The sequence below is a fragment of the Anabrus simplex genome, chromosome 8 (assembly GCF_040414725.1).
Source record: "Anabrus simplex isolate iqAnaSimp1 chromosome 8, ASM4041472v1, whole genome shotgun sequence".
Taxonomy (NCBI): domain Eukaryota; kingdom Metazoa; phylum Arthropoda; class Insecta; order Orthoptera; family Tettigoniidae; genus Anabrus; species Anabrus simplex.
Window position 1 is genome coordinate 18,867,399 of NC_090272.1, and position 16,139 is coordinate 18,883,537.

At 41.9% G+C, this 16,139-nt stretch overlaps 1 protein-coding gene across 2 annotated transcripts in view; it reads left to right on the plus strand.

Moving 5' to 3' along the window:
• exp (expansion) overlaps positions 1-16,139 on the plus strand; it is a 374,884-nt gene that overhangs the window by 84,574 nt on the left and 274,171 nt on the right. For both annotated transcript variants that reach the window (XM_067152795.2, XM_067152794.2), the window contains exon 2: positions 4,473-4,614. In XM_067152795.2, the coding sequence (XP_067008896.2) occupies positions 4,498-4,614 (117 nt within the window). In that variant the 5' untranslated portion in view covers positions 4,473-4,497. The remainder of the gene's footprint in view (positions 1-4,472; positions 4,615-16,139) is intronic.

Consider the following 16,139-nt stretch of genomic DNA (forward strand, 5'->3'; position numbering starts at 1 on the left):
TGGGCTTCAGTGAGAATGGATGGTAGAATGAGTTCTTGGTTCAGGGTACTTACAGGAGTTAGACAAGGCTGTAATCTTTCACCTTTGCTGTTCGTAGTTTACATGGATCATCTGCTGAAAGGTATAAAATGGCAGGGAGGGATTCAGTTAGGTGGAAATGTAATAAAGCTGTCTGGCCTATGCTGACGACTTGGTCTTAATGGCAGATTGTGCCGAAAGCCTGCAGTGTAATATCCTGGAACTTGAAAATAGATGCAATGAGTATGGTATGAAAATTAGCCTCTCGAAGACTAAATTGATGTCAGTAGGTAAGAAATTCCAGAGAACTGAATGTCAGATTGGTGATACAAAGCTAGAACAGGTCGATAATTTCAAGTATTTAGGTTGTGTGTTCTGCGAGGATGGTAATATAGTAAGTGAGATTGAATCAAGGTGTCGTAAAGCTAATGCAGTGAGCTCGCAGTTGCGATCAACAGTATTCTGTAAGAAGGAAGTCAGCTCCCACACGAAACTATCTTTACATCAGTCTGTTTTCAGACCATCTTTGCTTTACGGAAACGAAAGCTTGGTGGACTCAGGATATCTTATTCATAAATTAGAAGTAACAGACATGAAAGTAGCAAGAATGATTGCTGGTACAAACAGGTGGGAACCATGGCAGAGGGTACTCGGAATGAGGAGATAAAGGCTAGTTTACGAATGAACTCGATGGATGAAGTTGTACGCATAAACTAGCTTCGGTGGTGGGGTCATGTGAGGCGAATGGAGGAGGATAGGTTACCTAGGAGAATAATGGACTCTGCTATGGAGGGTAAGAGAAGTAGAGGTAGACCAAGACGACGATGGTTAGACTCGGTTTCGAACGATTTAAAGATAAGAGGTATAGAACTAAATGAGGCCACAACACTAGTTGCAAGTCGAGGATTGTGGCAGTAAATTCGCAGAGGCTTGCAGACTGAAAGCTGAAAGGCATAAGTCTATAATGATAATGTATGTATGTATGTATGTATGTATGTATGTATGTATGTATGTATGTATGTATGTTTTTCCGGGGGGGGGCGAAGCCCGCTCCCCCCGCCCGCTCCCCCCGCGTGACCATCGACTCATTCTACATGGCCTCCGACATGCTATTAGTTCTAAGAAGAGAAAGATAGCAGGGAGGAGTGGGATTGTGATACTACAAGAGTATCTGCCTGTCCCCAAGCTAGGCATGTTACCAGGCCAGATGTGGTGGTGTGTATTAAATAGCGGTGTAATCGGTGATAAGGGTCAGGACAAAACAACATAGGCGGAAATAGGAGAGATGCCTACATGTAAAACCTGACATTTTGTAGATAGCACATGCAAGGATGTGGGCTGGAGTTTTCCAGGTTGTGTTAATGAGGAGTATGTATCATGCACAAGTCATGTCCATTTTCCTGCCATATTGTTTGTTATTGGGGATCAGCCTTCTTGGCACTGCGGGATTCCATGCGCGGGTCCAATAGCATCTGGGCTTTGGGACACAGGAAAAGTCCCCTTGTCCAGCCGCCAATGTTCCCTGGTGTCAAGTCTCCGTTTGAGGAGAAGGGATAAGCCAAGCCAGCTGTGTAGCTGGGGCTAACATCTTCATCACGTCTTCTTCTTCTCTCATCCCCTGGGTGTGTCCCGGGATTGCGGTGATATTCACTCATGTCACTTCTAATCTAAAAAATAGACATAAACATACAAGAACATAGATACGAGCTTGATATTATTATAACACTGAGTTTGAGTGCGGGCTCGGTGTTCCGCTCTCTTGTCGCTGCAGCCAATCTTGTGCGATTGTTGTCCATGTACGCTTCTTGAGGGGCAGGTCTCCTGTTTACCCCTCGCGTTACTGAAACATAGAAGTATAGAGATACAAGGAGATGGAAAAAAAAAAACCTGTATATTAAATGTACATAATATGATTTAATATACAGGTTTTTTTTTTTTTTTTTTTTTTTGCTGACGTTTGAGTGTTGTTCGTATGTATATTGTTAGTGAGGTGGACGCCGTAGAAGGATTTGGAGGAGTCCCTTTATCTGCTATTCCTGTGGCTGAATAGTATTTGTTTTGGCGTGGGGTATTTTTTGTATTGGTCTGGGTCGTACCTTCCAATACTCCTGATCCTGTTGCCCCACGCCTTGGTGTCCATTCGGAGTGCTTGCTTTCTGATGTAGAGCGAGTAGGTCCCTTGTTGCCGTTCCGTAAGGGAGTTTCACCGCTGCTCGCAGGCACTCGAGGCTGTACCGGCTGGTTTTGGCCGTGTATCCCCATGCTGGGGCAGCATACATGATGATTGGCCTGATCAAGGCTTTATACATGTTGACTGCTACCTTTGTGTTTATGCTGGATTTGCTGTTTAGTATGGGGTACAGTTTGACAAGCCGTGTGTGGACTTTTCGCCTTAAGAGTCTCTTACGTGATGTAGCATCGTTAGCTTTTTGTCCAGGATTACCCCTAGGTATTTAGCTCTTTCGTGCCACTGTATTTGTTTGTTGAATAGTGTCAGTGGTGCGGGTTGATGTGTGCGCCTGTTTTTGCGTGTGAACATCACTGCTTGGCACTTCTCTACGTTAACTTTTATGCACCATTTAGTGAGCCACGGTTCCAGTGTGCGCAGCGCTACCTCGAGCCTCTTTCTTGTGCTCAGGAGCTGGGGGTGCTGGACGGTTATTGCTGTGTCGTCCGCATAGAGGTACGTGGTAGTGAACTCTGCTGTCGGCATATCGTTGGTATACAGGACAAATAGGATCGGTCCTATTAGTGATCCTTGGGCTACGCCCGCTTTAATGTTTCGCGTACTTGATAGAGTATTTTGTACGTCTACATGAAATTTTCTGTCTGTTAGGTAGGACTTAATTAGCCTTACATGTCCAGGATGGAACTCGTAGTCTATCAGCTTAGCCAGCAGGCCTTCATGCCATACTTTATCGAACGCTTTTTGTATGTCTAAGAATACCGTGCCGGTATCCCTTCGCTTGTTAAACCCGATTGTGGCATGTGAGGAGCTGAGTGGAGGAGTGTCCGAACTGCTCCTTGATGTGGGTTACGAGCCTTTTTAGCAGTATTTTCTCGAATATTTTGCTTATGAGTGTTAGTAGACTTATGGGTCGATAGTTGTTGGGATTCGATTTATCTTTCCCTGGCTTCCCAAATACAAGGATTTTTGCTAGTTTCCATTGTTCTGGGAAGTATTGCAACTTAAGCATGGCATTGAATATGTTGGTAATTACTGTGCGGGCTTTCCTGTTTAACTCTTTGAGAACTAGATTCATGATGTCATCTGGCCCGGCGGCTTTTTTTTTTTTTTTTTTTTTTTTAGGGTTGAGGTGATCAATGATCCTTTTATTTCGTGGACATTGGTCTTTTTAACTTCTGGCCTGGGTGCATTTTTGAGAAATTCCTCTACATTTGCTTCGGTTTGCCGCGTGGATTCGGGGTCTGAAGGGTCGTCATTTGGTGTGAATGCTGCCTCTAATGTATCAGCTATTCTCCCGCGTGTCGAATACTGGTCCGTTTGGTTCCTAACGTGTGGTTCGCGTGTGAAGTGTCCGGGTCTGGTGTTTGTGTCGAATTTTCGCAGCTTGTTGTTCCATTCGTTGGACTGGTGTTCTTTTAGGGCATTTTGAATTTCATTGTTCAACTGATTTTTCATCTCCCTGTCTATGTCGTAGTGGTATCGGGACCAGCTACGCCTATGATGGTTCCGTCTTCGTATGAGATCCTTAATGTTACTTGGAATTTCGAAAAAGTGCTCCTTATATGTGTGGGTGGGTCGCTGTTTGTATCGCCTTGATGAGAGTTGTCTCCTCAATCTCCGCGGGGCTTTCAGGGGTGTTGTTTTCTATTCCTTGTAACAGCGAGTCAAGTTTCCTAACGAACTTGTCCCATTTGGCTGCTTTATAGTTTAGCCTTCGCTTGGGATTTAGTTCGTATCCCTCAGGGTCAGCTTCCAGTGTTAGAAGTACTGGTTGGTGTCTTGATCCTTGGTCATTGATCACCTTCATACTGTATTCCAGAGGGATGTGATTGAGTAGTATATCAGAAGTGTGCCCTCTCGGAGCTAGGAAGGTGTAATACCTCTGCCTACATGTCCGTGCTCGGAGTCGCACTACGTTGCATGTATGCTGCAGCAACGCCCTCAAACGGAAACTTTTTGATCACGCCTTGTATTATTTTCAAGAACATAGTGAACTCTTGTGCTACGACTGGGTGTAGAAATGTCGATCTAACCACAGGTCAAAGAAAACAGAATTTTTTTCATTTAGACCATGTTAAATGCCGAGGACTGCTCCCCTGTCTGCATATCAGCAGGTGATCCTGAGTTGTTACCTCAGAGGACGCGAAATACACGATGTTCCTTGTGTGCGCCTCATAACACCGTGAAACGTGTAGTCCGGGCCCTAGTCATTTGTTATTTAATTTCTAAGGAACTTGTCAGTACAGTAGTGTTTGTTCTATTGCAGCTGCAGTCCGCCTCCCCAGTCCGAGATGGTATCCAGACGGAAGATCCTGTCCAGGTCTAGAGACGACCTCAACCTAGACTCTACGTTCACGATGCAGGAAGAGGAGGAGGATGTGTGGTACCAGAAAGACAAGCTCTACAAGGTGAGTGCCTTGTAATGAACATCCGTGTGCAAAGTCGCACAACTATGAGCCATTTTATTCACGGTAGGTGAAGGCCTAAATATCGCTGACAATGGTTGTAAGGAGTTTTACTGTACTAGTTATGATAACAGAGGTATTCATTTGTTTCTTAGTGCCGTGCTAACGTGGAAACACTGTCGTGCTCATATCGGCAAGGACTATCGAAGGAACTCCCTTTACTTTGGACGTCCTAACATCACATTCAGAAGGAAGCCAGGTGTGAAGGCGTATACACTTTCGGTCAACACATGTCGTCATGTGCGTTACTGGAATACTGGCGGGAAGTAGGATGGAAGTTAAAAACTTTCTTTTTATTATCATGCCACTTCTCTGATAACTAGTATAGGATTCCTGCTATGAGGCTGTTAGAGGCACCCTTAACGGTGTGTGAAACTGTGTCGTTCTTGATTTGATCGAACATTTCACTCCCGCTCGAGTGTGGAGAGAAATAAGGGGAACTCCCTAGACTGTAAACAGAGATCGTTCCTTACGCATCTGACGGGATTTTCTTAAACTAAGCCGGTAACTGCCTCTCCTTTACACCTGAAGCAAGAAGAGCACCGAGTACTACCAACTGCGTTTTACAATACGTTTAGATATTGGGAGGAGAGTACTGTTCAGTCCCTACAGCAACTTGTGGACTAGGGTATCTGATGTACAGTAAAGTGCTCAGTCTGTTACTTCCTACCGCCCAGTATCGAGCCCCACTCTCGGTAGCCCTCAAGATGCTGTTCCATGGCTTCCCATTTTCACACTGTACCTTAATTAAGCCCACGGCCGCTTCCTTCCAATTCCTACGCCTTTCCTATCCCATCGTCGCCATAAGACATATCTGTGTCACAACCATGGAGTAGTACACTGTAAACAAAGGATTTCACCAAAGCCTGTCTTGTTTTCAAACTTGTTTGTTAAAAGATATTTTTATTTTCAAAGGCAAGATCTATTAATTTCCTGCGTGCATCTATTGTCTTCCTTAGTAAGAGAAATATTGCACTTCTTCTACTTCGGAATGTCCTATTCTTATGTTTGTATTAGCTCCCCTGCAATATTTGCTCACACATAAAATGTTGGTTTTCTTACTATTGATATTAAATTTGTGATGCTTCAATGTATCAAACAGAACATTCGAAATTGTATTTAATTCTTTGTCAGAGTTTGCTACAATGGAACTATCAGCAAATTTAATGCCGTGGATTCTGCCTTTAGTTCCTTTCCTTTAAAACACACATTGCTTCTGCGATAAACAAGTTCTTAATTCTTGCCATTCTTGTACTACATTTTTGCACAGGTTCTTGCAAATTTTGCGATGAGCCGTTTCTACTTTCTTCATGCATTTAAAAAATAGTTCCGAGTTAATCATGTCAAAGGCTTTTTCCATGTCGATGAATACAGACACCTTCGTGTTCATTTCTAACGTCCTTCCAGTGTCATGGCTTCTTTCGCCTTGTCTAGCACCAAACTGCCGTTAGTAAGGAATATTTGTGAACGCTTCTTACTGCCCAGTCGGACGTAGTGAGACGTGTGAAGAGCGTGTGATAGTGAAACAGCCTGCCTAGTGGATGGAGTAGAGCAGTAGCGAGCTTGTGGGATGTGACGTCGCTCAGGGCACCTTATTTTTCTGGAACGTTTTCTGAATTTTTGTTGTCACATATCAAACGAAGTAGGTTTCAAAAATCGCTATAACTTTAATATTTCATACGTAAAGTGAGCAACTTGGCTACGCGCTTTGAGAACAGCCATCAAGACGATTTCCCACCAGATGTACCGACGGCCAGTCCCATAACACGTCCGGATGCTGCTCATGCACGAGTCTCTACCACCACATTTTGGTAAAGGAACACCTTTCCAGATTTATAAAAAGTAATATTCATTTTCAGTAAAGCTGTTAGAAAGGAGTACGTGGAACGAGCCTTGCCCACGTGAGAAGGAGCGCCTTGTGCAATACCGCGCATTGCTCTACATAACGCGGCCTGGTTACACAACGCATTACGTCACATCATTGTCAAATTGTCCTTACAGGAGACAGGTCGATAAGTTTCCTGCTTTCACTTTTACTTCATGAACGGTACTAATAAACCTTGTTCCACCGTGAGGTCACGGAACATAAACCCTCTCAAACAAAACATTTCAGTATGGCTCGGAGTTCCACCCTTCAGACTTGAATTATAAGATATGTCCCGAACATTGAACACCAGCAATTAAAAGGCACTGTGGGTGGCCGATCTGCAGGAGAGGGGTTTAGTACAAGGCAACCTAATAACTAGGACCCGGGCTTTTTTATGCTGACACAGTAAAATTGTTTGAAATTGTTTTATGACAAAGTCATCGTTGTTCCTTTAGATAATTGATCTCGTTTCTAATTTACACAGTATTAAATAATTAAATTAAAGGTGTAGTCGAAATACTAAATGCTATGCGATGGAACTGAGTCCGCATGCGCCGAAAATGAAAGAAATAATGTCTTCAAACACTCATTAAGTAACACTAATAATACTGTGTGGCTTGTCTCCTTGTTTTCCATTGTGATGTTTTCGGACTGGTCCAGTAACATTCTCTCGTAGGCTGAGAAGACCCGTTCAACATCACAGAAAGTTACCGGTACATATTTTAAAAGAGCTGAGTGAAATCTCTTCCGCGGGCTCTCCAACTACAGAGCTCGAGTTTGTTAGAAAGTCCGTTCCGTAATATTTATGTTCATTTTCGGGGTGGTACGGGGAAACTACAGATTCGATCAAATAAGAAGATATACAAAAGAACAGAACACCTGGAAACAACAATAAGGAAACGACGGCTGCGATTCTATGGACACATGATCAGAATGGATGCAGCAAGGTTAAATAAACAAATTTTTAATAAAATATACTACTTGAAGAGCCAGGGGGGATATGCCAAGCAGATGAAGGAAGAACTCAAGAGATTAGGAATTGCAGATGAAGAATGTCGTGATAGAGACCAATTCAGGAAAAGACTTTCCAACATAAAAGTTCTCGTGGAAGAAAAGGAAGACCGCAGAGGGGGAAGATGGACTGAAGAGAGAAGAGCGTAACATTCTCAAAGAATGAAGGCACTGTGGAGAAAGAGGAAGGAATAAGGGATGATAAGAAGGAAGTGAAGTGGTATTGGCGTGGTCCTAAGTTTGGCCGGTTCGCAAGAAAGAAGAAAGGCAGCTAGCAATCCCGGATTACGCAGTTGAGGCACTCGGAGCTACACAAAGGGTTAGAAATCACAATCTTTAAGGAATTCTTAAAGCCAATGAAAGCAGTTGAAATATATTCTGTATGAGATGAAATCCGCCAATAATTTTACTATAGTCGCAAAATAAATCGATCTTACACAGTTGTTAATGTTTTAAATACTTATCTAGATATGTACAAAAATATTAGTCTTCATATAATATGCAAGAATATGTAATATTACTGAGCATATGTAAAATGGAACACAGGGAGAACAACAGTTGTCTAAAACATAAATCCCCGCCCTGTAATATGCGTGCTCAGTCGGTTTGGGAAGAAAACTATTGAAATGAGCCCAAGGTATATAACGTGCACGAGCAAGAATTAAAAAGTGGGAATGCTTTCCGTGAGCCTGGACATGCCAAGTGCTATTCAGAATATATTGAAAATAATAACATTAACAAGAACAATCCTGTGAGCTTGCATTCGGGAGAAGGTGGTGTCAGCCCTTTTTCACACCAGGCTGTACCCTAATTGAAGACACTTCCCTACGCCATAAGACCTGTCTGTGTAAAGCAAATTGAAGAAAAATAAACTCAGATTCTGGTCCTGTCTTGTTAGTATAAAGGAAACAACAGTAACATTGGTCATCCAAGATTCGTATCCAGCGAGTTACTAATTTATTATTCCCTTCCGTTTAATATGCGAAAGGTTTCATAAGGCTTTGCGAGTTTGTGGAGATATCATACAGATACAAACAAGCGCGTGTAGCGAAGATAATGCTACTAAAACAATCACAGCCTGTTCATGTCAGACAGAGCAGCACGCACGATTGATGCACTCAAGTACGGACGCAATTGATTAATCCTCGAGTGCGTGCTTTGATGGAGAGTATCCACCCTGAAAGAATGATGTCCAGCGAGCGCGGCTCACACGGTGACGTTGGGTCTTGGAAAGGAGATGTGTTTGTACTTTATACTTCAGAAGACAGAGGATGGCGCTGTTGCATCTGACGGGAGCTGAACTAGTTTTTTTTGAAAGAAAATTTTAAAGATCTTTTGCTGTGACTCCTGGTGTTTCAGTCTCTCTACAAGGCACAACGTGAACAGCGCTGGGAGAGCAAAAAGACAGTTCGCACTAAGCATGGACCAGTTTGAACTGACCGGAAAGGAATCAGAATCAGAATCAAAATCAATCAGGAAGGTTTGCTCAGCAAATTGGTGAGAAAGTGTTGCCACAGACTGCAGCATAGTGTAAATCGTCAAGGGAGATCAATGGCCCTATCAATTGTTTATCCGCTGTGGGTGGGGGACGCAGGCGAAGAATACACCCACGGTATCTGTCGTAAGAGGCGACTAAAAGGGGCGACCAAGGGATGATCGAATTAGAACCATGAGACTACTTGTAATTAGTACAACCACGCGGGGAACACCATGGGTCGCTTTTACTTGCGCGTACTACCACTATGTTAGGTACAAAATAGGTTTGTGATTAGTAGCAACAGAGTGCGCTTCCGGCTTTTACAATAGATGTGATTAGTACCACTATATGAGTGACACCACGCGATAGTACGAGTCCCTATGGTTACTACACTTCTGTGATGAACACCATAGGTTTTGCGTTGCCTGCAAATGGCGCCGGAATGTGCGAAACACTATGGGTCTGTATTACCAGTGTGAAGTATTACAATGTGTGGAATACGCTAGTACCGCAACATGGCAAATACCATGGTTCTACTTTCATAGCGGTAAGTACCATTATGAGGGGCAGATGAGTTTGATTTTGATTTGAAGCATCAGCGATTCATTATTGTGCTATAGAAGCAGTAATACTCTTGTTTCTGTGAATACGAGGCATTGTGGCTCGGATCCACTGATTGTTTTCAATTCATTTCCATCCATTCATTACTCGTCCTCACGTTTTGAATTCTGATCAGTGGAGGATAGTGGATTTGCATTTCGTCTCATGTTGCACCATTAGGGGCCGACGACCTAGCAGCAAGCATCATCATCATGTACATTTACCTAGCCTTTTCCTAAATATTTTCAACGAACTTGCAAATTTATCGAATATTTCTCTTCATAATTTATTCCAATCCCTTACTGCTCGTCCTATAAATAAATATTTGCTCCAATCTGTCCACGCCAAATGACACTTCGAGCATCTCATCTCCTTCTTCGCAGCCGATAGTTCGCATAACACTGCTCCTTTACAATTTGATTTTTTTCTAGCTGTTGCATCAACTAGTCCTGGTGAGGGTCCCATACACTGGAGCCACCGAGCTCGATAGCTGCAGTCGCTTAAGTGCGGCCAGTATCAAGTATTCGGGAGATAGTGGGTTCGAATCACACTGCCGGCAGCCCTGAATATGGTTTTCCGTGGTTTCCCATTTTCACACCAGGCAAATGCTGGGGCTGTACCTTAATTAAGGCCACGGCCGCTTCCTTCCCATTCCTAGCCCTTTCCTATCCTATCGTCGCCATAAGACCTGTCTGTGTCGGTGCGACGTAAAACAAATAGCAAAAAAAAAAAAAAAAAAAAAAAACCACTGGAGCCATACTCTGACTGCGGTCCTAACGGAGAATTTACACCTCTCCTTTAAATACTTACTTCATTTATATATAAGAAAACATAAAGTTCCAATAGCATTGCCCTTCGGGACCCTTCTCTTAATTACAGGGTCAGATAACTGTAATTAATTGAGTCTGTTTTCTAGAATTGTAGCCACCCATTCAACCACTCTTTTGTCTAGTCCTATTGTCCTCATTTTTGTCAGTAATCTCCCATGATCTACTCTATGAAGAGACTTGGACAGGTCAATAGCGACACAGTCCATTTGACCTCCTGAATCCAAGATACGTGATAAATCTTGCTGGAATCCTACAAGTTGAGCTTCATTGGCATAACCTTTCTTGAACGTGAACTGCCTTCTATCAAATCAGTTAGTAATTTCACAAACATGTCTAATATAATCAGAAAGAATGCTTTCCCAGAGTTTACAAACTACATAATATGTCAAGCTGACTGGCCTGTAATTTTCTACTTTGTCACACTTTCCCTTGTACAATGGGGCTACTCTCCATTCAATAGGAATAGCTCCTTCATGCAAACAGTAATTTAGTACTTTAGATATGGCACTGTATCCCAACCCACAGCCTTTAATATATCCTCAGAAATGTTATCAATGCCAGCTGCCTTTCTGTCTTTCAACTTCTGTAGACTATCTTTTTATAAATGTCTTTATTCTCTTAGGTAAATTTCAGTATTTCGCCATTATTAGTCGCCTCCTCTATCAGGACATTTTCTTTATATGCAGCTGCCTTTACATATTGCTGACTAAGTCCTAGCATATACACTCTCCTTGTCCTTCCTGGAACCTGTTTCTTCCTAAAAGTATTTATACATGTCCTTCCATTGCTCCCAATTATGTCAGCCATCATGTTATGCTTAGCTGACTTTTTAGCTGAATTCAATTTCCTAAAGAGCTCCTTGAAGCGTGGCGAGCTGCTGTCAAAGAGCTTAATTTAGATTTTTCAATTACCGTTTTCATACTCATATTCAGTAAAAAATTCAATCAAGCGTTGTTTTATTTCGGTAATAATAATTGTATGACCCGTGTAGGCAGAGTAAACAGGACATCATACGACGTGAACTACGTTCGGAGGTTGATAAGACTGAGTGTGATAGTTAAGTGGTGTCAGAGTTCCGTTAGGCCTAATATGTCTCTCGGTCAGAGTGTTGCTAGGTGCAGTCTGCTCGTGCCTTGCTCCAAGAGGCGGTTGTTATCCTTGAGTGTGTCGAGAGAAAGTATGTCCTAAATAACAGTAGTAGCCACAGTGTACAGTCTCATCCGAAAGTAGAAACGTTCACTTTCATTGGGCGAGTGACAGTATTGCCAGGTTGAAGGAAATTTCCCACGAACAAGGAAGAAATCGACAAAGTTATGGAAATGTGGGGAGAACGGAAAATCAACACAATGCGGACCGGTCCTGAGTTAGCAGCAGACTGAACGTTGCCGCACCTTACTTATAAAATTCGCTTCAAGAAATATATGCTCAGAGAAAATGAACTGACCTCTTCAATTTATTATAGTATAGTTTGATGAACCCTCTTTTTATTCAAACCCTACAAGTTTGCGCGACAACAACCCGCTGTTATGCGCCGTAATTGTTGCATTGTCACAAGGGCAGAAACATAGTAAACTAGTCAAAGCTTTTCCTGCTACAACACCAAACACTGTGTTCATATGAAAAAGTGAAAAAAAAAGAAACCTAACGCAAAGTTTTCTGAAAAAAGTTAAGGAAGCTGAAATTAAATGATCCGTTTTAAGCCGAACATAATGACAGATGTTTCTACTGATTCAAAAATATCTGAGGAATTGAAATTAAAACGATCAAAGCGTACGAATTTAATAAAAAAATGTTGTTGCCAGATGGCATTAAGATCGTTTCGTTTCTTCAACAATGGGCGAAGTTCAAACCCAGCTGTTGGAAGTCGCGAGATTGTTCCGCGGAAAGCATCTTCGCTCCAAAGATGACATTGTTTGTCACTCGCCTAAACGAAGATGCCATGTCATTCAGCTGCTTTGGTGGCGAGTAAAGTGTTGGGCCCACTTTCATGAGATACGGCACTTAAACCTTCCCGAACGCATACGTGTGCCATATAATAGACAATTCGAATGCGCTTGTATATATATTTTTTTCAAATAGCTGTGTTGGTTGACAAACTAAAAAGCGTTGAATTCATATTAATCGACTTCAAAAAGTCATACACTAAAGCGTAGACAAGTATGCAGTTTTCCTTGTGCTCATTTTCCTGTGCCTATATGTGAAACACACTCACATGCATAGGACTGGTTGGTAGGTGTGACCAGTCTAAAGGATACGTGACGTGCTGCATTTGAAGTATGTGTTGAGATATATTAACAGCTATACTCTTTCTAAGTTGCAAAGTACTCATTCGCAGCCTGACAGACTGCTGAAGGAAATTCGACAGAACAGAGGGACCGTGAATCCTAGTAACTTCCTTCCCTTATGCGAAGTGTAACCCACAAACTGCTTTGTGAATTAGATGTTTGGAATTCTACATTGTGATGTACCGAGCTCGATAGCTGCAGTCGCTTAAGTGCGGCCAGTATCCAGTATTCGGGAGATAGTAGGTTCGAATCCCACTGTCGGCAGCCCTGAAAATGGTTTTCCGTGGTTTCCCATTTTCACACCAGGCAAATGCTGGGACTGTACCTCAGTTAAGGCCACGGCCGCTTCCTTCCCACTCCTAGCCCTGTCCTGTCCCGTCGTCGCCATAAGACCTATCTGTGTCGGTGCGACGTAAAGCAACTAGCAAAAAAAAAATAACATTGTGATGTTGAATTAATTACCAATTAGCTAGCCTTTATTTAGTTTGTTTCTCCCTTTGTAGCTGAAAGACATATTGGTATAAATGTTGCCACAATTCATGTATTTCCAAGTCAAACGATTTTAGCGGTGATATTAAACACTTGTACTCACATTGCCACATTCGAGTGCAGAATCTGAAAGGATGAATGATGAAAGAGAAACAGGAGTGATACTAATGCAGTTGCAATGGCGAGGTCAGCTTTCCTTGCAAGTCTCTGCACAGCTGTATCGCTCTATGATTATCTATGATTATCCATGATTACGAAATATTAGAGGTGAGGGCAGAAGCCTCCGTGGCTCAGTCGGCAGCTCGCCGACCTCTCACCGCTGGATACCGTGGTTCAAGTCTCGGTGACTCCATGTGAGATTTGTTCTGGACAAAGCAGAGGCGGGACAGGTTTTTCTCCGGGTACTCCGGTTTTCCCTGTCATCTTTCATTCCAGCAACACTCTCCATTAACATTTCATTTCATCTGTCAGACATTTATCATTGCCCCAGAGGAGTGCGACAGGCTTCGGCAGCCGGCACGTTTCCTATCCTCGCCGCTAATTGGGGGCTTCATTCGTTCCATTCCTGATATGGTCGAATTACTAGAAACAGGCTGTGGATTTTTAGAGGTGTGGGGAAAATCCGGTAGACGAGGGAAATTTCAGCAGTGTAACGGGAATTTCTACTCTAAGTATCTGGTCCTCGTGACGTCACTGGAGATGTGCGCAAAGTGCTGGTTGATTTTCAAAATGTATTCAGCTTGTATTGTTCAGACAGTGTACTAGCAGACCTATTTTGATATTTCTTTCACCATTTGAAATGCTATAGTGCCGGAATATCTCAGGAAGGTGCAGGTCTTTGTATTTGACACCCGTAGGCGACGTGTTCGTCGTGATGAGGATGATAACACATACACCCAGCCCCCGTGCCATTGGAATTAACCAATTAAGGTTAAAATCCCCGACCCGCCGGGAATCGAACCCGGGACCCTCTGAAACGAAGGCCAGTACGCTGACCGTTCAGCCAACTGAAAGACTAACATAGACTATGTACTGGTATGATCCCAGCGCGCAGTTTGTGACTCGTGGTGGTGCATGCGAGTGCCTCGGGCCCTACTGTCCCTCACCCTGACAGTTAGTCCTCCAAAGCCGAGGACGTCTACTTAAAATTCGTTTTGCAAGAAAAAAGGCTTGTGTGGATTTTGCTCGTAACTCTAATCATTTCAGAGAAAGGATTGTTTTTGAAGTTTGGAGAGTGATGTCTTTCCTTTGAAGGAACAAACTAAGTCACAAAACAGCTGCACCGTTTAATTCGACAGTCAACCACCATCTAAACCCCTTAGGGAAGAAATATTATACGATAATTTACTTCTACGACAACTTTGTACATCAAACGGTTTGGGAGGGATGAATGATTTCGTTTACGCAGCTAATAACACACTAGGGGAGGAACGTTTAAACACACCTAGCATTTCAAATATATACCGCTATTTGCAATTTTGTCTTCGTACGTTAAACCGTTTCGGAGGAAGAAATGAATATATTTGTTTTCGGATCATATCCCCCATTTAACTATCTGAGGGGTAAAATTTCATTCATACTTTCTGTTATTTAACACCTAGGATATAATTTGAAATTTTAACTTTGTAAGTCAAATGGTTGCATATAAATGCATATTTTTGTCATCATTCATCACCCCCAGTCAAAACCCCTTGAGGGTGTACAGTTTTAAGTCCAGTTCTTATTTGTGTCCTCATAAAAAGAATTCAACTAGTTTTATTACACTCCCGCTTTAAGTTAATTCTCCCCTACAAATATACGTGTTTATTTTTACAGGTGATTCCAAATACCAATTTTTCATTCCGTAACATCTTTCGTTTTTGAGATATAAGTACAATCACACAAAGAATTCAACACATTTAGCAATTCATTTACCCCCACCTCCCACTTAACTCGATTTTCCAAAAGAAAATGATACATTTTTCTTTATTTTCATAGGAGATTCTAAATACAAATTCTCATGTCTGAAGTATCTGATATATGAATATCCTCATAAAAATAATTCAACACTTTTTCACTTCTTTTCACCCACCCCACCCCCTTAAGTGGATTTTTCAAAAACAAAAGGTACATGTTTCTTTATTTTTAAAGAAGATTCCAAATACAAATTTTCAAGTCTGTAACCTCCTCAGTTTTTTCGATTCCAGTATCCCAATAAAAATAATTCAGCCTCCTTTTTCAGTCATAGGAGATTCCAAATATCTGTATCTGATGTATCTGATATATGAGTATCCTCGTAAAAATAATTTAACAGTTTCTTCACTTCTTTTCACCTCCTTTAAGTGTTTTATTTTCAAAATCAAAACGTGTTACTTTATTTTTAAAAGACTCAAAGTACCAATGTTCATATCTGTAATATATTAAGTTTTGAAATATACTATAGATATGCTCATTTTAAAAATTTACCTCCTTTGAAACTTCCCCTTAAGTGGATTTTCAGAAAACAAATTATGCGTGTTCCTTTGCTTGTACAGGAAATTCTAAACACCAATTGATATACTTGATATGTTGATATATTCGTTTTAAACTTCCATTCCCTTTGTCACTCCTGTTTACGCCGCCTTAAGCAGACTTTTAAAAACAAAAATATAGGCATTTCTTTACTTTTAAAGGAGATTCCAAATACCAATTTTTACGTCTTTAAACGGTTAAGTTTTGAGATATAGACATTCATTTTAAAACATTCACCCGCCTTTTCACCCACTTTGCGATGGAATATCCAAAAATCCTCCCTTACTGGCACCCACATTGTTTTATAAATGTATTCCCGAAATTCCATTTCTTTATGTCCAGTAGTTTGGTCAGTCAGTCAGGACATGGTTTTATATAACTTTCACTCAGTTCCTGTCCACTGGCGGATCAAACCGCAG